Below are 23,064 nucleotides of genomic sequence, written 5' to 3' on the forward strand. Positions count from 1 at the left end.
AATAAACAAGTGATTCAATTATAAATAAAGATTTCTACACATAGACGTAATCATCAACTTAAAGTGCCCTCTTTGGGGATTGTAATAGAGATCCATCTGGATTCATCAACTTAATTCCAAACATTTCTTTACAAAAAAAAGAAATCTTTAACATCAATTTTTATGGAACATGTCCACAAAAAATCTAGCTTTCAACACTGAATTTTGCATTGTTGTATTTATTTTCACAGTTTATGAATTTACATTAATATTTTGTTGAAATATTATTCAATTAATATATTTGTGGTGGGCGTGGCCTGCGCACCTGCAGCGGAGTGGGGTGTGGCAGGACCGGCTTTGAGGATGGCAACAGGTGAGTCTAATCACCTGTCGCTTTGTTAAAGGTGGCAGTCGGGATGGAGAAGTAGGTGGAGGCGGGAGCACACGCGAGACTGACATCAGACAATTGCTGGAAAGCATGAAAAAGGGACAATTGCTGAAAAGCAGAACGATAAACCTTGTCGAATCTTGGAAAAAGCCTGTCATGTCAGTCCTTGGTGGTCCGGAAAACCCGGAAGCAGCAGACTTCCACAATATTTATAAAGGATTTTTGAATTGTTGCTATTTTTGTAATATTTAAAAAAAAAAAATCTCACGTACCCCTTGGCATACCTTCAAGTGCCCTCAGGGGTACGCGTACCGCCATTTGAGAACCACTGGTCTACGGAACAATGAATAAACATAAAAGCCTACATTAGGTTCAATTAGTGGGAAGCGTATTTTGAACAGTGGATGCCCAATGAAAGTTGTCATTATCCTTTACTGTGCGAGCCACATTTACCAAAAGATTACAAACATTGAATTGTCCGGTTGACAGGGCTTACCTGATCTGACTCCTGTATGACCAGAACAGTCCTGGGTGAATACAAAAAAAAAAAAAAAAAAAAAAAAAGAAGTGGGAAATTGGTTGCCTAGTAACTGGTCAGCATCTGTCTTACCCATTTAATCCTTGCACATTTTTTTTTTTTGCAGCTCATTCATTACATTAGAAAGTTGACCAGGAACAGAGTATACCAGAAGCAAGTCAATACATAGTGACAAAAATATGTCCTTTTTTAAATTAATCACTGTTATTATATAATATCCCACAATATAGACCACTTACTAAACAGGTATAGAAAAATGGTCACCTATACAATTTAATGACATTTACATGTCCATACAATAGATAATGATCACTTTTTTATGTCATATATCAATCAATCAATGTTTACTTATATATACCATCACTACCATTTTCAGTATGATGCAGTGCACCAATAATAATTATGTATTGTTTAATTAAAACCAGCGACCTTGCCTGTCATATAATACACATTTATATACAAAACAAAAAGGCTCTAATGTGGTGCATTGATATGAATGTTACAGAGGAAGCTATAGTTCACCCAACACCCCAACTCCCCCCACCCCACCCCCAACCCCACTTCCCCATCCCCACCCACCCCGCCTCCCTCCACCCGAGCAACGAGGAGATGCTCCATGCATGCTGCAGCCTGCGGAGCTGCCGAGCACACAGCCAACTCACACCTTGCTTGCGTGGGGATTTAAAACGCACAAAAAAAGCCAAGAAAAACCATCAACATTTGAATCTACATGCTGCGCGCATGGAAAGGGATTTAAGATTGCGGAGGATACACTCAAGAGGAGAGGCTCTTATTGGGAGCAGATTGCCAGCAGCAGCAGCAGCATCAGCAGCAGCAGCAGCAGCGTTAAGTTTCACCGTGTGGAGTAACATCTTACTCCCCCAACCAAATCGGACTCATGATGTCCCTCATGGTACACCTTAAGTCGGTCGCCAACCTCCGGGGGAAAGGGGACCGCATCGCTAAAGTCACATTTCGAGGTAGGTGGACCAAGTGGAGGAAGTTTCTTTTGCTCTTTGTTGTGTAAAAAGTTTTAACAAATTGGAATCGCAGTTTCTCAGATCTCTTGTAGAAGTCCCCTGATGTACGAAAATGTACTTTTTAAATCTGGCAATGGTCAAGCTACTTTCTTCTGTGTCCTACAACAGTGGGGCAAGAAAGTATTTAGTTAGCCACCGATTGTGCAAGTTCTCCCACTTAAAATGGTGACGGAGGTCTGTAATTTTCATCATAGGCACACTTCAACTGTGAGAGACAGAATGTGAAAAAAAAAATCCAGGAATTCACATTGTAGGAATTTTAAATAATTTATTTGTAAATTATGGTGGAAAATAAGTATTTGGTCAACCTTTTCAAAGCTCTCACTGATGGAAGGAAGTTTTGGCTCAAAATCTCACAATACATGGCCCCATTCATTCTTTCCTTAACGCGGATCAATCGTCCTGTCTCCTTAGCAGAAAAACAGCCCCAAAGCATGATGGTTCCACCCCCATGCTTCACAGTAGGTGTGGTGTTCTTGGGATGCAACTCAGTATTCTTATTCCTCCAAAGACGACGAGTTGAGTTTATACCAAAATGGATACATGGATGATACAGCAGAGGATTGGGAGAATGTCATGTGGTCAGATGAAACCAAAATAGAAGTTTTTGGTATAAAACTCAACTCTTCGACTCGTCGTGTTCATCACCTGACGTTGATGAAGGACAGCAGTATTAAAAATGGCCAACGCTGACTCATCGACGTCGGAAGGTAATCTACTACCCCGCTCATGTCACCACTGCTGTTTCCCTCCTGGACCCGTTTGCCTTCCCAGATCCTTGACCTAGCTTTGGACTTTTGGACCCTCTCTCCTGCCTTTGGACCTTGGACTTCCCCTGGCTTGTTCCCACTCAAATTTGGACGCTGTTCATCCAACACGCACCTCAACAAACCTCACGGTATTCACATATGGTAATTCCACACATAGCCATTCATGCAGACACATAGTAGCATACACACTCCACGTATTCATCAAGTTTTCAATAAACCTATTGAACTTGACATCCCGTTGCTGTGCCGTCTCTTTCCCCAGTAGAAACATAACAGTACGTTCCGACCAAAAATTATTAAGGACTTGACGGCACAGTTTCTGAGCCCCGCCCCCTGTGAAAAAAAAAAAATCTACCTTTTTCTTTTTTTTGCTCCACACTGGAGGATTTGTCTTGTCCAGTCGACATGTCTTGGAAGGGGATGTTTAGTAGCAATATGAGCAAGGAGGAATTTTCTCTTCGCCTGGACACCCTCCTCCCACCCTTAGAGACTGTTCCTTAGTCTGCAGGAAGCGTCGAGAGGAGCCAGTTGACTAAGGCATCGAGTCGGGACGTCCACGGGCTGCTTTCGAGTGTAGTGTTCTGGGCATGCCCAGTCCGAAGGAGGACCTAAGGCACGCTGGAGGGAATACAGTATGTCTTGCTTTTGGCCTGGGAATGTCCTAGTGTCCCCCCCAGTGGAAATTAAAGCAGTGACCGGAGATAGGAAAGTCCAAGCTTCTATACCAATTAGACTACTGGACCTGGACCTGTAAAAAACAGAAGAAAATGGGTGGAATATTGTTACAACAGTAATATGTGTCCCTTCAGCAGGTTTCAGGCTGCCAAATATGAGAAAACTCTCCCTGGGATTTTGGGCAACACACTTAGTATGTTAGACCTCTGAACATCAGTCTAATATGGATGGGGCTTTATCTGGCAGTGCCTACAATAGACAGATTTGAAATGATTCCACATGTTTATACTTTCTCATTAAGAGTTAATGATGAGGTCTTGTGATCTCAACGATTGGGCTCTGGAGGTACGTGTGCTTGTATGTGCATTGTGGTATTGTGTGCCTGGGTTATTCCGGGCAGTTAACCGCCAACCTATGAGCACTTATGATTGCTCGATACGTCAAGGCCCATGAAAACATGCCATGATGGAGCTTACAGGAAATACTATTTGGTTAATAACTAACCGGAGAAAATTGGCCTGATACCATTTGAACACAGAAACATTACATTACTGTAATAATGAAAACATGAATCAACTGTTCTGCTGCAGCAATTGATCATTGAATTACATGGTCGTAAAAAAAATTAAGATTACATGGCTGTTTACATAAATTCTGATAAAACTGCTAACTGATTTATGGGTAAGAGTTGCTAATTCCTAAAAACATTTTGGTTAATGGCAGCCATGTGTTTTGTGATGTTTTGGCCTAACACCCGAATGTTACGGTGGGGTACTGAACTCACACTGAACTGTGTGAGAAATTTCAAGTGAATCTAACTCATACTTGCCAACCCTCCTGGATTTTCCGGGACACTCCCGAAATTCAGCGCCTCTCCCGAAAACCTCCCGGAAGAAATTTTCTCCCGAAATTCAGCGGAGCTGGAGGACACGCCCCCTCCAGCTCCATGCGGACCTGAGTGAGGATAGTCTGTTTTCACGTCCGATTTCCCACTATATAAACATCTTGCCTGCCCAATGACGTTACAACATCAACAGATTTTAATAAAAAACTGCACACACAAGGAGACAAAGCAGAAGAAAGAGGATGTTACAGCCATGGCGACACCGTCTGTAACAGAGTGATTCTATCTTGTCTGTCGCCATCTCCTGGTGAATGTTGGCTATAGCGTTATGGGGTTGCTTTTTGATTGGCCAACGATTTATGTGGTGTGCCTGACGGCAAGTGACTCTCGCCAGTACGCAAATGGCAGAAAACAGGTTACTCAAATAGTGAAAGGTAAGTGTTGTTGTTTTTTTTAGTAACCAGCAAGCACAGTACAGTTAGAACAACTGTGTTTTTATTGCTGTGTATTTGATAGGTGCCGTCTGAAATTCAACTATGTATTTTATTTATATATGTAATATAATAAATATATATAGCTAGAATTCACTGAAAGTCAAGTATTTCATTCACACATACATACATACATACATACATATAAATATACATATATATATGAAATATATATGAAATCCTCGAGTTGGTGAATTGTAGATGTAAATATACTCCTCCCCTCTTAACCACGGCCCGCCCCAACCACGCCCCCAACCACGCCTCCGCTCCACCCTTGACCACGCCCCCTACCTCCGAAATCGGAGGTCTTAAGGTTAGCAAGTATGATCTAACTTCTGAGGTCGATAATAGCACAGGCAACACATCAGAAGTGCATGTTTGGCCAAAATGGTGTCAGGAAGTGTGGTGACGAACCCCAAGATGCAGAGATGGCAGGCTTGATTTGGGAAAACATGACTTGAATGTCAAAAATGCAGGGAAAACACGAACCAGGAGACAGGAAACAAGATATCAGGCAACAGGATACAAGGAAAACTGGAGATAACAAACGGTCTACAGCACACAATCCTCCAGCACTGACTGGGGGGAGAGGCAGGTATAAATAGTAGCCTGATTGGCAATTGCCACCAAGTGTGTCAGGCTGCCAATCAGGGACAGGTGAGGGAAACAAGCTCTCAATGAGACGTGCAGGAACTGGAACCAAAAATAAGAGCACTGACAGAAAATAAAACACAGAGGAAAACCCAAACATAACTCAGTGGCGGGGCTTGCGTTTTCCACCTACGCCTTCAGTGATCTTCAACTTCAATGATTACCTCTCAAAATACCACAATTGATGTCACCACATGATCATTGCTGGAAAAATACTATACAGAAACACATTAACAACTAACTGAGCATACAATCACATCAACAGTATACAAAACGGGTTATTCTATGGCGCATTTAAACATCTATTAAAACGCATCAGCAATTAAAACATAAACTGTAAATTTCTCTGCTTGGCTTATGCAACTTCCCGTCAATAAAGTTTGATTCAAAGTACACACTTCTCAAAGATACATTAACTGCCCTGACCACATGATGGCGACAAATACACCTGTAACAATGTTAATTACCGTATTTCCTTGAATTGCCGCAGGGCATATAGTATGCGCCTGCCTTGAATTACTGCCGGGTCAAACTCGCTTCGCAAAGTAATTAGCACATGCTTAGTATTACCGCCTGGTCAAACTCGTGACGTCTTGAGTGACACTTCCCCTGACATCATTTTCAAAATGGAGGAGACTGATTTCAATACCGGTAATTTGAAATCGCATAAAGGGAAGAAGATTAAGAGCTATTCATTAGGATTTAAGGTCCAAGTTTACATCATACTCCAATTTTTACTGCATGCCTTTGGTAAGTGCCGGAGTGAGAAGAGGTTTTAAAATAATTAGCGCATGCTTACTTTTACCGCATGCCTTTGGTAAGCGCAGGAGTGAGAAGAGGTTTTAAATGAATTAGCGCCCCTGCGGCAATTCAAGGAAATACGGTAAATGACAAGCATGACACACTTTAACAACAAGAGTTTGCAGCTTTTAGTTGTAACACAACAGCTACTGTCTACAACTCGCAATCTGATCGCAAGTCTCTCTCAACTCTATGTGTTCTCATATTCATCCCGACGAGTATCCAATCACAGGACGCGTAAATGTCACGTTCAACATGAGGCCTGACAACAACTCGTGATCTGATTGGCTATCGCAACTGTCTATCAACTGTATGTCCCCGTTCACTTACAGTACGCAGACGCCTGCATTGCTGAATTTGAAGGCGTCTGGCAGATTTGGTACAGCATGGCAACATAAGATAGCTGAATTCTGATTGGATACAAACTAAAACTAAAAACAACAGCACTGGAACGAGCGTATTTCGAAATGAAGAGAATATGAATAATTTTAGATATTTAGGGAAAGTAAAAAGAAAAATAATTTTATCTTTAATTGTGATCATGATTTCTGGTTATGTTAGGCCAGCAGAGAAGGCCTTGCTGTGATAAGGCTGACAAATGGTGTCTTTTTGTTTGAGAGTAGAAGAGGCTTAGACTAAAACAGTCATGTAAAAATCTGAGATTAAAAAAAAAATGTTAGGGTTGGGCGATATATCGATATACTCGATATATCGTGGGTTTGTCTCTGTGTGATATAGAAAATGACTATATCGTGAAATTTGAGTATACGTTTTCACGCAGTTGCTTTTAGTTGCGAGCATTACAGTACATGCGTTTCCCACTCTTTCTTTTTGGCTGAGAGAGCCATGAAAGCCAAATATTTTAAAATGTATTTCCGTGAGAGCCATATCCTATTTTTTAACACTGAATACAACTAAATGCGTGCATTTTTTAAGTAAGACCAACATTTTTTGAGTATAATAAGTCTCTATTTATTTTCAATAACAGTGTTATTTCTTAAATGGGTGCAGTAGAAAGCGAATGGATGGATTAAAATGCATGAGACTGTTTTATATTTTGAATGTTATTTTTAAAATCGTGATTACCAGCGGAATTATTCATTACTTATCGTGTAAAGCAATGTCAGCTAAGATTTATCTGAGAGCAGTCATCAAAAGAGCCACATCTGGCTCAAGAGCCATAGGTTCCCTACCCCTGTGCTAGAGAATGAGGAGTGCTTGAAACACATGTCAACATCTCCGTTTAGTGCCACACCAACAAAATGCAGAAGCAACTATTTCCACATCAACACCGCATGATGAAAAAAAAATCAACAACAGAAGGATAAACTACCACATAGTGAATGACGTACACTGTTTGATTTCCTATTATGCAGCTCATTTTTATTTGATAGTTATTTAAATATCTTGTGTGACATCATGCACAAAAGTGCGCTTTATTTGTTTTTAACTATTGTAGTGGCGTTTTGTAAAAAAGTGCACTTTAATTTAGTGATGTTTCGATAAGTCATCTTGTTGACATCATGCACAAAAGTGCACTAATAGCTTGTTTTAAAATGTCTCTGACAATCTTGCACTTTCTGTTTTGGAAATGACATGAATGTTTGTGCCACTGCTTAATAAATACAATTTTCAATATAGACACATAAGAATCATCATACTTCTGTGATTATATGCATCAAGTGTTAATTCAAGGCTAAGGATAAATATCGAGATATATATTGTGTATCGTGACATGGCCTAAATATATTGAGATATTAATAAAAGGCCATATCGCCCAGCCCTAAGAAACGTTAGGTTTTCTTCCCTTTCAGTCTTGACCTGCATTGAGCATCCCGTCAAAAAGAACGAGAATCAGTGTTGCGTACAGCGATTACAGCCACTCGATATGCGTTTGTGTGTATGTAAGAGAGAGGAGAGAACCTTAGAAAGCATTTACTTTTAAGGTCAAAGGCAAGCGTTCAACTCTAACTTGTCTCTGATACACTGATTAGAGTTAGCCTCAGTATTGTTGAGGATGTCACGGGACCAACTCCCCTTTCCTTTTTCCTACCTGCGTGTGTGTATTTCCAGTGTGCTCACTGGTGAAGGGATGGAGGATTTTTTGTGTTTTGTGCTACTGCAAATTCCCCGGGGTCTCAGCTGTACATGCGGCATGTCATGCAAGTGGAGCTACAGACTGTATAAAGCCCCCCACGGTCTGCTTGCCGCCGTTCAATTGCTTTCCTTGAGTGTGTGTTTTGTTTTAATGTCCAATTGTTCCAGCATGAGCACAGTTCACGCACAACCTCTCATTAAAGAAGGTGTGACGGGTTCATGTAAAACTGTACATAGACTGTTGAACCAGGGGTAGTGTAGTGGTTCACAAGGGTGACTTTGTTTCCAAAAATATATTTTTTTAGGCTTTGCTCTCTTCATCTAATTCGATATTGCTCGGCAGATGCTGGTTTTCTTCCTGTATATTGCATAATTGCTGGATTATGATGTTATTGTCAATGTTGACTTGGGCTGGGTGATACAAAGAGTTTGTAAGATATATTGATATATTTTGAAACAACATATGAATCAAGAAAATATCGTAATATCAATATAATTTATTTTACAATAAAATGACCAAACACCGCTTATTCGTTCTGTTCTTTGTCCTTCCCTGTTTCTAACTGCTTCGCAAAACTCCATGGGCTACTAAACCCCTCCTCTTCTTCCTTCTAAGACGTCCTTGCACATATAAGAACATCCATGATTGGTTGATTGTTTACTATGATGAGTCACGATTGGTCAAGATTAGGGCAAAACATTAGGGGCAGGCCAATCACAGGCATGATAGGGCGGGTCATGGAACCAGGAAGGGAAATCACAACTGACATCTCAAATGACGACAAGAGAGTCGTAGAAGAGAAGAGGGAATATTCAAGCGGGCGATTTATTCATTAAAAAAACTAGTGGAAGTTGGCAGAGGGATTCTCTTCCTTAGATTTTTCTTTTAGCGATGTAGACGACGTCCAGGAAACCCACAATGTGTCTGTTTGGCCACATTTGGACAAATGTATGCGTCTGGATAAAACATTCATTTGAATTGTTTACCATGTAAGCACAAATCCAAAATGTTCTCGAGTTGCATATTTTGCACAAGAAATGCTGCCAAAAATGCAGATCATAGCCTCACAATTAAGCAAAGTCACTTACTTGGCGCTGACCAGAACCGTACATGTGTGACATTGTCGACTGGGAATTACCGTATTTTTCGGAGTATTACTCGCACCAGAGTATAAGTCGCACCGGCCGAAAATGCACAATAAAGAAGGAAAAAAACATATATACATCGCACTGGAGTATAAGTCGCATTTTTTGGGGAAATTTATTAGATAAAATCCTACACCAAGAATAGACATTTGGAAGGCAATTTAAAATAAATAAAGAATAGTGAACAATAGGCTGAATAAGTGTACGTTATATGACTCATAAATAACCAACGGAGAATGTGCCTGGTATGTTAACGTAACATATTATGGTAAAAGTCATTCAAATAACTATAACATACAGAACATGCTGTATGTTTACCAAACAAACAATGTGTCACTCCTAATCGCTAAATCTTATGAAATCTTCTTCCTCGGTGTCGCTTCTGAACAACTCTGCCAACTCCAAAGGTAGACAATGCGCCGCTTCTTCTTCTATCGGTACGTCGCTTACGTTTACGTTTTCTGCCGCATAATTCACAACTTCCAGCTTGTAACCTGCAGTATATGACTTCCTTTTTCGGTGCCCTTTTTGTTCAGTCCTTCTCACTTTTTATAAATTAGCGCCAATGTTGAAATGGTGGAAGTAGATTAGATTAGATTAGATTAGATAGTACTTTATTTATTCCGTCAGGAGAGTTCCTTCAGGAAAATTACAATTTTCAGCACAATCCCATTCAAGATCAGACAAACATTACAGGGAGACAGAACAGGATCGCTGACGGGTCTGCCGGCTTCCAGCGCCCCTTACAAAAAAGATGACATACAGGTAAACAGCGGGGGGGGATGGGAGAAAAGAATAGAAGATTAAACTAAAATAAAATTAAAAAAAAAAAAAAAAAAAAAAAAAATCGGTCTTAGCCTGGGCCCTGGAGTGGGGGTGCAGACTGAGGCCAAGGGAAAAAAAAAACAAAAAAAACCAACAACTCATAGCCATAGTACACATGTAAGAGGGAAACATCAAACATCAAAGAACACAGAGGACATTAAAGACATTAAAGCAGCAGATACAACCAGACACTTCTACATACAGCTATGAATAAAAAGTAAAATAAACATATACACTGTGGTGGCCTCTGCGGTGTTCCACGCCATTGTCCGCTGGGGAGGAGGGAGCATGGCCAGAGACAGAAGCAGACCCAACAAAGCAACCAAGACAGCCGACTCCACTCTCGGCCAATGTCCAGTCCGCATGGATGAGCGAGGATACGTCCAAGGTGACTGCTCACCCAGTCGAGACACCGCGAAGCCTCTCCGTCCCAGCGCTCAGTGCTAGCTCCGCAGCCCTGTCCCCTCATCCGCATCTCCTCCAGTCCCTCCAAACAGACTCCGGTGTAGCAGAGACCCTGCAGCTGGTCTCCATGGCCAAAAGGCTCCTGGGAGGCAGATCCAAAAGTCCACAAAAAAAGCACTACAGAGGTCACGAAAGTGCCACCCCTCGTCACACAGTCCCAAAGGGTCCCGGACCAAAATGCAAAAAAATATAATAACACATGAAAACAAGAGGGAAACACAAAAGGATGAGACAAGAGCACAGAGCTCCTGCCTACAGCAGCCACTACAGCAGCGCCATCTTGGAAAAAAAATAAAATAATAAGTAGTAGCAGGTAGCATCTTTTTTCCCACAATGCACTTCTGCCATGACCCGCCTCCGCCGAATTTTCATTGGTTGACGTGTGTGTGACGATTGCTGATATCCGGCTAGTCTCTTACGTGAATAAGATAAATAATATTATTTGATATTTTACAGTAATGTGTTAATAATTTCACACATAATTTCGCTCCGGAGTATATGTCGCAACCAAACTATGAAAAAAACTGCAATTTATAGCCCGGAAAATACGGTAAAAAGTGCCTGCCTGAAAATGAATGTTTGATAATCTGAGTTTGATACATTTTGTATTATTTGCACAGCTACATTATTTATTTTACGTAGAAATACTATTTTTCTATTTTATTTATGTTATGTAATTCTGTGCTTCTTAAACAGTTACTTTTCTGTGCTGTTAATATCCAGCTTGACTAAGTGGGTTACTAAAAGTGTCACTGACTGTTTACAGTACAGTTGTCATTCACTTCAACTTCAGTGAATCTCGCTCAAAAATGTATATCTTTATATGTATACTTTCACCGGAAAATATATCGATATATATATTGAATATCGAGTTTAAGTAAAAATATATCGAGATATACTTTTTCGTCCATATCGCCCAGCCCTAATGTTGATATACATCGCTATTATACTGTGTCACAAATTAGTCTGCTAATTCCGTATCCAGCCCAAAATAAGCGGTGCAGAAAGTAGATGCAAAAATGGAAGACATTGGGCAGAATTTGCATGCTTACTAGCAAGACTAAGCAGCGTGTTCTCGTCCAATTTATCATTCCCCTAAAGCACAGGTGTAGCATTCAAAGCCCGGGGTGCCAGATTAGGCCCGCTACATTGTTTTACGGGGTCCGAGAAAACCTGGAAATAATGCGGGTCAATAATCATCTGAACGTATTCCATCCATCCATCCATTTCCTACCGCTTATTCCCTTTTGGGGTCACGGGGTCCGCTGGCGCCTATCTCAGCTACAATCGGGCGGAAGGCGGGGTACACCCTGGACAAGTCTTCGCTCTTTGAATTTAGACCAAAAAAATTAAAAATGCATGTAAAGTGGAATCTCGATTTACAAACTCCTCATTAAAACAACATTTTTTAATTGACGAACCAGAGACCAAGTCAAATCATGCCTTGTTGTACAAAACTTGTCTTTACGTACGAACGTTTTCACCACCTATTGTGTGCCTGCACAGCAGAACACTTATGAGAGTAGTGTTGTCATTAGCTACTGTGCTAATAGCTACTTTTTACAAATTGTTTCGAATTTTGCAAGCTCAATATGTCTCCAAAAAAAGAAATGGACAAGCGATGAGTGGTTTAAAAGGAAGTACCCGCAGTGTTGTCGACACTGCCTCTACGTCCCCATTCACACTTGTTTCAGCTGAACACGAAAAAGATTAACCAACAGGGAAAATGGTATTTCTTTTTTTTAAATTCCTATTATTCTAGCGACCTGGCTGTTAAAGTGTAAGAGTTTGGGGTTTTCAAACTGTGAGTGCACAACAGGGCTGCTGAGAGTGTGTGTTGTCAAATGGGGACAGTTGACTTAGTTATTAAATGTTGTTCGTTTGAGATACAGACTGCATAGCGAATAATATTGTGTTCAAAGTGTACCATTTATTTACGAAAATATGAACTTTTGTTGAGGCTGGAACTAGGGATGTCTGATAATATCGGACTGCCGATACTATCGGCCGATAAATGCTTTAAAATGTAATATCGAAAATTATCGGTATCGGTTTCAAAATTATCGGTATCTGTTTCAAAAAGTAAAATTTATGACTTTTTAAAACGCCGCTGTGTACACGGACGTAGAGAGAAGTTCAGAGTGCAAATAAACCTTAAAGGCACTGCCTTTGCGTGCCGGCCCAGTCACATAATATCTACGGCTTTTCACACACACATGAATGCAAGGTATACTTGATCAACAGCCATAAAGGTCACACTGAGGGTGGCCGCATAAACAACTTTAACATTGTTGCAAATATGCGCCACACTGGGAACCCATACCAAACAAGAATGACAAACACATTTCGGGAGAACATCCGCACCGTAACACAAAATAAACACAACAGAAGAAATACCCAGAACGCCTTGCAGCACTAACTCTTCCGGGACGCTACAATATGCACCCCCGCCAACCTAGCGCCCCCCACCTCAACCTCCTCATGCTCTCTCAGGGAGAGTATGTCCCAAATTCCAAGCTGCTGTTTTGAGGCATGTGTATTAGTGTGGTATTGTTGCCGGCCCAGCCACATAATATCTACCGCTTTTCACACACACGTGAATGCAAGGCATACTTGATCAACAGCCATAAAGGTCACACTGAAGGTGGCCGTATAAACAAATTTAACATTGTTGCAAATATGCGCCACACTGGGAACCCATACCAAACAAGAATGACAAACACATTTCGGGAGAACATCCGCACCGTAACACAAAATAAACAACAGAAGAAATACCCAGAACGCCCTGCAGCACTAACTCTTCCGGAACGCTACAATATGCACCCCCGCCAACCTAGCGCCCCCCACCTCAACCTCCTCATGCTCTCTCAGGGAGGGCATGTCCCAAATTCTAAGCTGCTGTTTTGAGGCATGAGTGATGTTTTTGTCGGCCCAGTCACATAATATCTACGGCTTTTCACAAACACGTGAATGCAAAGCATACTTGATCAACAGCCATAAAGGTCACACTGAGGGTGGCCGTATAAACAACTTTAACATTGTTGCAAATATGCACCACACTGGGAACCCATACCAAACAAAAATGACAAACACATTTTGGGACAACATGTGCACCGTAACACAAAATAAACAACAGAAGAAATACCCAGAACGCCTTGCAGCACTAACTCTTCCGGGATGCTACAATATGCACCCCCGCCCACCCAGCGCCCCCCCCTCCCACCCGCCCAACCCCCCCCCCCCCCCCCCCCCCACCACCTCAACCTCCTCATGCTCTCTCGGGGAGAGCATGTCCCAAATTCCAAGTTGCTGTTTTGAGGCATGCGTAATAGTGTGATGTTGTTGCGCTATATTATGAACGAGACAGGGTGTTTTGTTTTATTTTGAAGTATCTATATTGAATTTCAAAGTATTTATATTGAATTTCAAAGTATCTATATTGAAGTATAAAAAAACTACACAACGCAGAATAAGACTCACTACACATGTTTTAAAAAAATACAAAAATAATGCACTTTGTGAAAGTCAAAATATAGTATTTCCCGTAGTTATAGTGAGTATCAGGATTATCTCAGGGAGAGCATGTCCCAAATTCCAAGCTGCTGGTTTGAGGCATGTTAGAAAAAATAATGCACTTTGTGACTTCAATAATAAATATGGCAGTGCCATGTTGGCATTTTTTTCCATAACTTGAGTTGATTTATTTTGAAAAACCTTGTTACATTGTTTAATGCATCCAGCGGGGGAAATCACAACAACATTAGACATAATATTGTGTTAATTCCACGACTGTAAATACCGGTAATTAAGAGTTGGACAATATCGGAATATCGGCAAAAAAAGCCATTATCCGACATCTCTAGCTGGAACCCATTACTCATGTTTACACTGTTTCTTCTACAGAAATTTGCTTCGATATGCAAACTTTTCTATTTACTAACCCTTTTCAAGAACCGATTATGTTTGTAAATCGAGGTTCCATTGTCCATTAATCCATCCATTTTCACAAAATTGCATGTGTTTTAAACTGTATAATTATCTGATCATGCATAAAACATTATTTGAATATATTCCCATTTTTTGGGTGAAAATAAAAATAAATACTGCAATGTCCCCCTGACTTATAATTTCAAAACAATTTGTACATAAAAATACATTTAATAATCAAGTAAATGGGCAATTGCGTCATAATATCATGAGGTGATTATACATTAGACCCCCCGCGATCCCGAAAGGGACAAGCGGTAGGAAATGGATGGATGAATGGATGGAAACGTCCCTCTGAGGGCAGCAATGACTGTGACTGTTGCCCGAGGAATGTGACCATTACTGTGGCCCTCAAAGAAAACGAGTTTGACACCCTTGCCCTCAAGGCTGTTAGTATATTTTCCTGATTGGTTTGACACATTCCTGTCCTGGGGAAAATCAGCCATAAGCAAACTGAAAATACAGCAACCGTACATGTAATATGTATGCAGTGAACCAGCATTACGATGCTATTTTTTTTTTTGCCAAAATGTGTAACTCTGACAAAAGACAGTTTAAAAACAAATGTCCACTGTCATGAGGACATCAGAGAGTGTTGCATAATCCTGAATTAAACAAGACATGTTATGTTAGAATAAGACAGCAGAGCAGAGCATTGATCGCCCTTTCATCAAAGAACTTTGAACCAGCTGCTTATTTGATAATAAAACAGACTGAGCAAAGTAGGCATCACAACTTAATTGATTTCATGGCAAAGACTTTGATGAGCCCACCCTCTTATCTGCAGCTTCAATTCTTTATGCTTCCACTCAGCAACAGCACTGTAGCCTGCAGGAGAAAATGTAGTTGAAAAGCTAACTACATTACACTTCACGAGATTAAACATTCTGCTGAATGCCTTCTTTTAACAGCCACCGGTGATGTTGTGCTTGCTATGCAAACAAGAACATTTAATTAATACGATTGCACCCCCTAAAAGTAATTAACCAAAACTACCATTTTGCACAATAAAAACAATAGAAAACTCAAAATAAAGTCAAACACTAAATGAAAGCCTGGGCTCATTTTGGTATAATAGCAAAGCTGCAGCTTCCTCTGAGTGTTAGACAAGCCTCCTCTCTTCCTGTTTTTAAATCTCTCTTAAAAACTTACTTTTATTCCTTGGCTTTTAACACTGAGTGATATCCATCCTGCAATGGCACCACATTATACACCTGCTGTGAACCTGTTTTTATGTTTTATTTATTTATTTTTTATCATGTTCTGTTTGTGTTGTGTTGTTTGCTCGGTTCTTGTATTATCTTTTAACCTGCCCATTGTACAGCACTTTGGCTACCCCTGTGGTACATTTTAAATGTGCTTTATAAATAAAGTTGATTCGATTTGATTTGATTTGGTTATCAATAATAACCGCCACCTTGTATAATAGAAACAACAATTCAAAATTAGGCCAAATCTTGAGAAAAGTTGCTGTAATACAGCAAATAATATAATGAAAAACAAGTCCAAATGCTGTAACAGCCAATTAAACACACTAAATGATGAATAAGTTCCTCAGAACTGGGGTTTAAACAGAACAGCATCTGTACTTTTATGCAAGTTGTTCTGGCTTTTATGTTTGCCTGCACAAATATAATTAAAAAAAAACCTTCAGTTCTTCGACTGGTACTTTTCTTTGGGCGTTAAATGCCAGCAAGACCGTAATGCGACGTGATTAGCAGAAGGTTTTTAGTTTGAAGTGGAGCACCTTACATAAGCTTCACCCCTGTGCTTCCACAAACCCACATCTCGGTGGAATAAAACGCAATGTGAAGGCAGCAAAGCTTCTGTTTTGAATAATGTAGGAGGGATTTCATAATCCTTTCTGGCATTTTAGCTCTGTTTACTTAAAAAAAAAAAAAGACATTACATTCAGAGGGGATGTGAAAGGTGGAAACCGCGAAAAAGGTACAAAACCCAAAACCAGTGAAGTTGACACGTTTAATAATCATAAATAAAAACAGAATACAATGATTTGCAAATCCTATTCAACCTATATTCAAATGAATAGACTGCAAAGACAAGATACTTTAACGTTCAAACTTTGTTACTTTTTGCAAATATTGACTCATTTCAAATTTGATGCCTGCAACATGTTTCAAAAAAGCTGGCACAAGTGGCAAAAAAGACTGAGAAAGTTGAGGAATGTTTATCAATTATTTGGAACACCCCGCAGGTGAACAGGTTAATTGGGAACCGTTGGGTTACATAATTGGGTGTAAAAGCAGCTTCCCTGAAATGCTTAGTCTTTCACAAACAAGGATGGGGCGAGGGTCACCACTTTGTGAACAAATGTGTGAGCAAATTGTCGACCAGTTTAAGAATAACATTTCTCAATGAGCTAGTGCAAGGAATTTAGAGATTTCACCATCTATGGTCTGTAATATCATCAAAAGATTCAGAATATCTGGAAAAATCACTGCACATAAGCGGCAAGGCTGAAAACCAACGTTGAATGCCCGTGACCTTTGATCCCTCAGGCGGTAGTACATCAAAAACCAACATCATTGTGTAAAGAATATCACCACAGACTCAGGAATACTTCAGAAAACGACTGTCAGTAACTACAGTTCGTCGTAAGTGCAAGTTAGAACTCTACTATGCAAAGCAAATGCTATTTATCAACAACACCCAGAAACGGCGCCGGCTTCCCTGGGCCCGAGTTAATCCAGCTTCGTAATAAAAGAGTGCGGGTACTAGACTTGCCAGCCTGTAGTCCAGACCTGTGTAGCGCATTATGAAGCGTAAAATATGACAAAGGAGACCCCGGACTGTTGAACAACTTAAGCTGTACATAAAGCAAGAATGGGAAAGAATTCCACCTGAAAAGCTTCAAAATTTGTCTCCTCAATTCCCAAACTTTTACTGGGTGTTGTTAAAAGGAAAGGCCATGCAACACAGTGGCAAAAATGCCACTGTGACAATTTATTTGCAATATGTTGCTGCTATTAAATTCTAAGTTAATGATTTTGGCAGAGAAAAAATTAAGTTTCTCAGTTCGAACATTAAAATGATTGTCTTTAAATTCTATTCAATTGAATACAAGTTGAATATGATTTGCAAATCAATGTTTTCTGTTTTTTACACACCGTGCCAACTTTACTGGTTTTGGGTATTGTAGAAATGAAAAAAAACTAAACTTAACTTAAAAACAACTTAGGAGCTTAGTTGGTTATGTGATGGTGCTCTTAATCTCTCCCATGTAAAATAATTAAAATAAATTAAATTAACATGTAACAGGCTTTTTTTTAAAAGAAAAACTAACTTTTATATGAGAAATGTTGTATAAGAACAATACAATACTACATGTACTACCAAAGACTACAGTAGTTTCATGAAATAATGTACAGCATTTACCTTGGAAAGTGTACCTTTACACTATCTTTTTCCAGCTGCCTCTTCATCAAACACTGCATCAGCAAACTTTCCTAATTTTATGAAAAAAAGTCAGTTGTTTGGATATTACCATATTTAAATTCTATTGGCTGTCACGCTGTTTCATTATGGTGCAGACTAGCAGTGCACGCTTAAATTAATTTGCCACGTCATGTTTTTGATAATTTATTTTTTTAATTCACTGAATATCATCCACTTCTTCTTTTCAGCACAGTCATTCACACTCACTGTCTTACTTTCCATGGTTGGAAAACAAAGATATATTAGCTTTAAGCTAATGCTAGTGGGTAAGGCTCGATGTTTTTGGTGGATCTTCTGGTGTCCACTGTGACATTTGCTACGCTAACTAATGGCGGTGATGCTTGTAACTAAAATTGTTGCTTGCAACTTGAAGCATATCAATTAGCTGAGAGTCAGCTCTTATCTCTAAAAACTATTCAATTGAGTTGCCACTTTATTTTAATAAGAGGAACAAGAAACATCTATAACATCAATTTCTTCTTGAGTCAATTATAATAGCAGTAGGCAACTAGGTAATAGGTTAATTCATGTCCCCTACTGGGCTGGAATATAGTCTAGTTCAGGGGTCACATCTGGCCCGTAAGGACCAGATGAGTCGCCCGCTGGCCTGTTTTAAAAATAGCTCAAATAGCAGCACTTACCAGTGAGCTGCCTCTATTTTTTTAATTTTATTTATGTACTAGCAAGCTGGTCTCGCTTTGCTCGACATTTTTAATTCTAAGAGAGACAAAACTCAAATAGAATTTGAAAATCCAAGAAAATATTTTAAAGTCGTCACTTGTTTAAATATATTCATTTATTTTCTTACTTTGCTTCTTATAACGTTCAGAAAGACAATTTTAGAGAAAAAAATACAACCTTAAAAATGATTTTAGGATTTTTGAACACATATACCTTTTTACCTTTTAAATTCCTTCCTCTTCTTTCCTGAAAATGTATATCAATTTTCAAGTAAATTTATTTTTTTATTGTAAAGAATAATAAATACATTTTAATTTAATTATTCATTTTAGCTTCTGTTTTTTCGACGAAGAATATTTGTGATTATGATTAAAATTCAAAAAAAATATTCTGGCAAACCTAGAAAATCTGTAGAATCAAATTTAAATCTTATTTCAAAGTCTTTTGAATTTCTTTTAAAATTTTTGTTCTGGAAAATCTAGAAGAAATAACGATTGGTCTTTGTTAGAAATATAGCTTGTTCCAATTTGTTATATATTCTAACAAAGTGCAGATTGGATTTTAAGCTATTTAAAACACGTCATCAAAATTCTAAAATGAATCTTAATCAGGAAAAATTACTAATGATGTTCCATAAATTATTTGTTAAATTTTTTCCAAAAGATTCGAATTAGCCAGTTTATCTCTTCACTTTTTTTGGTTGAATTTTGAATTTTAAAGAGTCGAAATGTAAGATAAACTATGTTTCAAAATTAAATTTTCTTTTTTTTCGTGTTTTCTCCTCTTTCAAATCGTTCAATTAAGTGTTTTTTTCATCATTTACTCTCTACATTTATTCCGTAAAAGGAAAAAAAAATGTACGACTGAATGATAGACAGAAATACCCTTTTTTTTTTTATATATATAGATTTATTTATTAAAGGTAAATTGAGCAAATTGGCTATTTCTGGCAATATATTTAAGTGTGTATCAAACTGGTAGCTCTTCGCATTAATCAGTACCCAAGAAGTAGCTCTTGGTTTCAAAAAGTTTGATGACCCCTAGTCTAGTTTATCAAAAAGAAAAAAAAGTTTAGTAGGAAAATCAACATCACAAAAACACTGTAAAATCTAAATTGTTATCTGTATTTAAATGTTGTTGTTACATTTTTACTTTTATTTTGTTAATGAAAAATTACTGTTTACAAGTATCCAAAAATGCGGCCTACCATCTTCCCAGATAATATTTTTTTCCACCAGACTAAATAGAATAGTTATTCAGTACTTGAATTCCAAAAACGTTGCTTAATATGATTTTTAATTTCTGCACACATGAAGCTGCTTTCCTCAAACGCTCAAACATAAAACACCTGCACAAAACAAACTACCGCACAAAGACAATTACAAACAAACGCCAGCCCCCATTCATGAGCGCCACAAAGCAACCAGGTGCAGCCCACACGAGTGAGTCAGGTGACCGTCCACAATTATCTGCCCTCTTTATTATGTAAACACCCACTGGACATCTTATTAGGTACACCTGCATGGTGCAAAATAGTGTCCGAACAAAACGCAAGGAGCTCCAATTTTGTGGAAACAAAGAATTGCACTTAGTATTACTTTCTTTAAAACATTTATTCAGTATTTTTTAACTTTAAAAAGTTATACATTTGAAACCGATAATGCTGACACAAAACATAAAAAAAAGATGGGAAGTCCTCAAAAGCTTATTTTGAAAATGTAATTTTTGTGATTAGATTATATGCAATCTGTTGTTGTGTTTCCTAGTTTTAATACACATCAATGAAGGTGTGTGTTGCTGAGTCCGACCTGGACATAATCTGGACTGTATATAAATGCGTATTTTGAAAATGTAATTTTGTTTATAGATTATATGCAATCTGTTGTTGTGTTTCCTAATTTTGAGTGTACATAGATGAAGGTCTGTGTTGCTGAGCTCGACCTGGACATAATCTGGACTGGACCTGGTTTTAGGAACCCTTTAAACCAGAGGTCCCCAAACTACGGCCCGCGGGCCGGATACGACTCGTCAGCGTCCTAAATCCGGCCCGCGGGAAGTCCCAAGTTAAAAAAAACACAAGTTATTTAATTAAATTTTTTATTTTATTTTTTTTTAATCTGTCCTTTCTAATCCATTTTACTCATGTTACTCTCGGTGTCTCCTAGCTGGTCAGGCAAATCATATTGTCAAAAAATGCATTCCCTCATCGATAATGTGACATCATTAGCGGCAAGTGTGCGTTCCTTCAGTCAATTAGTGCTCAAGATATATATATATATAGATATATATATATATATACACATACATACATACATACATATAGACTATAAAAACAGAACCACTATTTATATTTTCCTTTGTTTGTTTTTTATTGTAGCCAAAACGTGGTTAACGTTTTGGAGACCTGTGTATGCGTGTGCATGTTAACATACACACACACATATATAAATATACATATATATATATATATATATATATATATATATATATATATATATATATATATATATATATATATATATATATATATATATATATATATATATATATATATATATACATATACATATATATATATATATACATATACATACATATATATATTTATATATATATATATATATATATACACATATACATATATAGATATATATATATACATATATAAATATATATATATATACATATATAAATATATATATATATAAATATATATATATATATATATATATATATATATATATATATATATATATATATATATATATATATATATATACAGCCCGGCCCCCAGTCAAATTGTTCTAACCCAATGCGGCCCCTGAGCCAAAAAGTTCGGTGACCCCTACTTTAAAAAAATCACATTTCATTGAACATAAAGTCCTTTTTAAAGAATTAATAAAATAAAATAAGATAAAAAAAATTAAAAACATTTAATTGAATAAAAAAAGAAAGTCAAACCATGTAAAAACAGTTACATACAAACTAGTAATACATGAAAATGAGCAAAATTAACTGTGAAAGGTTAGTCCTATTAGTGGACCAGCAGCACGCACAATCATGTGAGCTTACGGACTGCATGTATCCCTTGCAGATTGTATTGATATATATTGTAGGAACCACAATGTTAATAATGGACAGAAACGACCCTTTTTTGTGAATGAGTGTGAATGGGGTAGGGAGTTTTTTTTGGGGTTGGTGTAATTGTAATTGTAAGTGTATCTTGTGCTTTTTTTATGTTGATTTAATAAAAAAAAAGAAAAAAAAGAATTGAGCAATATTTTTATAATAATGCCTTGTTTTGTCCTCTCTTTAAGTTCACAGGTGAATGGATTTGCTGAATGTCAAACTGAAATGAATAAATTAAATAGCCTCAACTGATTGCACTCTCTTGTGCGTGCGCCATACTGTGCAAATGGGGCGGCTTTTGGGATTCTCCCCACTTAAACGGCAATGACATTTATTGCCAAGTGGCTATTGAACCTCTCCACCTGACCTCACGTCTTAATCCCTCTTTACCTTTCAGGTTTGTCCTTCTACAGCCATGTGGCGGCCAACTGTGAGGAGGTGGCTCACTTTAATGAGGTTGGTATCTTTTTATTTCCTACTTCGATGATGGCAGATGGGCGATTTACCCGACCGTAATGCAGTAAACAAGGCCCCGATTTAACGTACAGTATTAGTATTTGATTGTGGCAATTATCACGCCACCTGCTACCTACAAACATTTTACAACTAGGGCTGTAACCAGAATTTGACAAATACAGAGGTAAAAAAATAGTGGTCCATGAGGAGCTTTGAAAGGCTGAAATCATGGGTATCCCAGCACATATAAATAATATTACCTTAAGCAACACAATGAAAAATCCAGGCTTTTTTTCATTACTATTTTGAAGTTTGGCGTAAAGAGATATTCCCAAAAGCATCCCACAATGCATTGATGGAATCCACGCTACATGCAATACTTAAGGTTAAAGTACCACTGATAGTCACACATACACTAGGTGTGGTGAAATTACCCTCTGCATTTGACCCATCCCGTTTTACCACCCCCTGGGAGGTGAGGAGAGCAGTGAGCAGCAGCGGTGGCCGTGCTCAGGAATCCTTTTGGTGGTTTAAAGGGGAACATTATCACCAGACCAAGCGTCAATATATACCTTGATGTTGCAGAAAAAAGACCATATATTTTTTTAACTGATTTCCGAACTCTAAATGAGTGAATTTTGGCGA

The 23,064-nt window shown here is 38.3% G+C and overlaps 1 protein-coding gene across 16 annotated transcripts in view; it reads left to right on the top strand.

Annotated features, from left to right (window-relative positions):
- The first annotated feature begins 1,523 nt into the window (after positions 1-1,523).
- Positions 1,524-23,064, top strand: part of otofa (otoferlin a) — a 209,095-nt gene continuing 187,554 nt past the window's right edge. For 10 of the 16 annotated variants that reach the window (XM_061885616.1, XM_061885624.1, XM_061885628.1 and 7 more), the window contains exons 1-2: positions 1,524-1,885; positions 22,361-22,419. In XM_061885616.1, the coding sequence (XP_061741600.1) occupies positions 1,804-1,885; positions 22,361-22,419 (141 nt within the window). In that variant the 5' untranslated portion in view covers positions 1,524-1,803. The remainder of the gene's footprint in view (positions 1,886-22,360; positions 22,420-23,064) is intronic. The other 6 variants (XM_061885615.1, XM_061885620.1, XM_061885622.1 and 3 more) reach the window with 1 other exon arrangement.

Source organism: Nerophis ophidion, linkage group LG24 (genome assembly GCF_033978795.1).
Source record: "Nerophis ophidion isolate RoL-2023_Sa linkage group LG24, RoL_Noph_v1.0, whole genome shotgun sequence".
Lineage (NCBI taxonomy): Eukaryota > Metazoa > Chordata > Actinopteri > Syngnathiformes > Syngnathidae > Nerophis > Nerophis ophidion.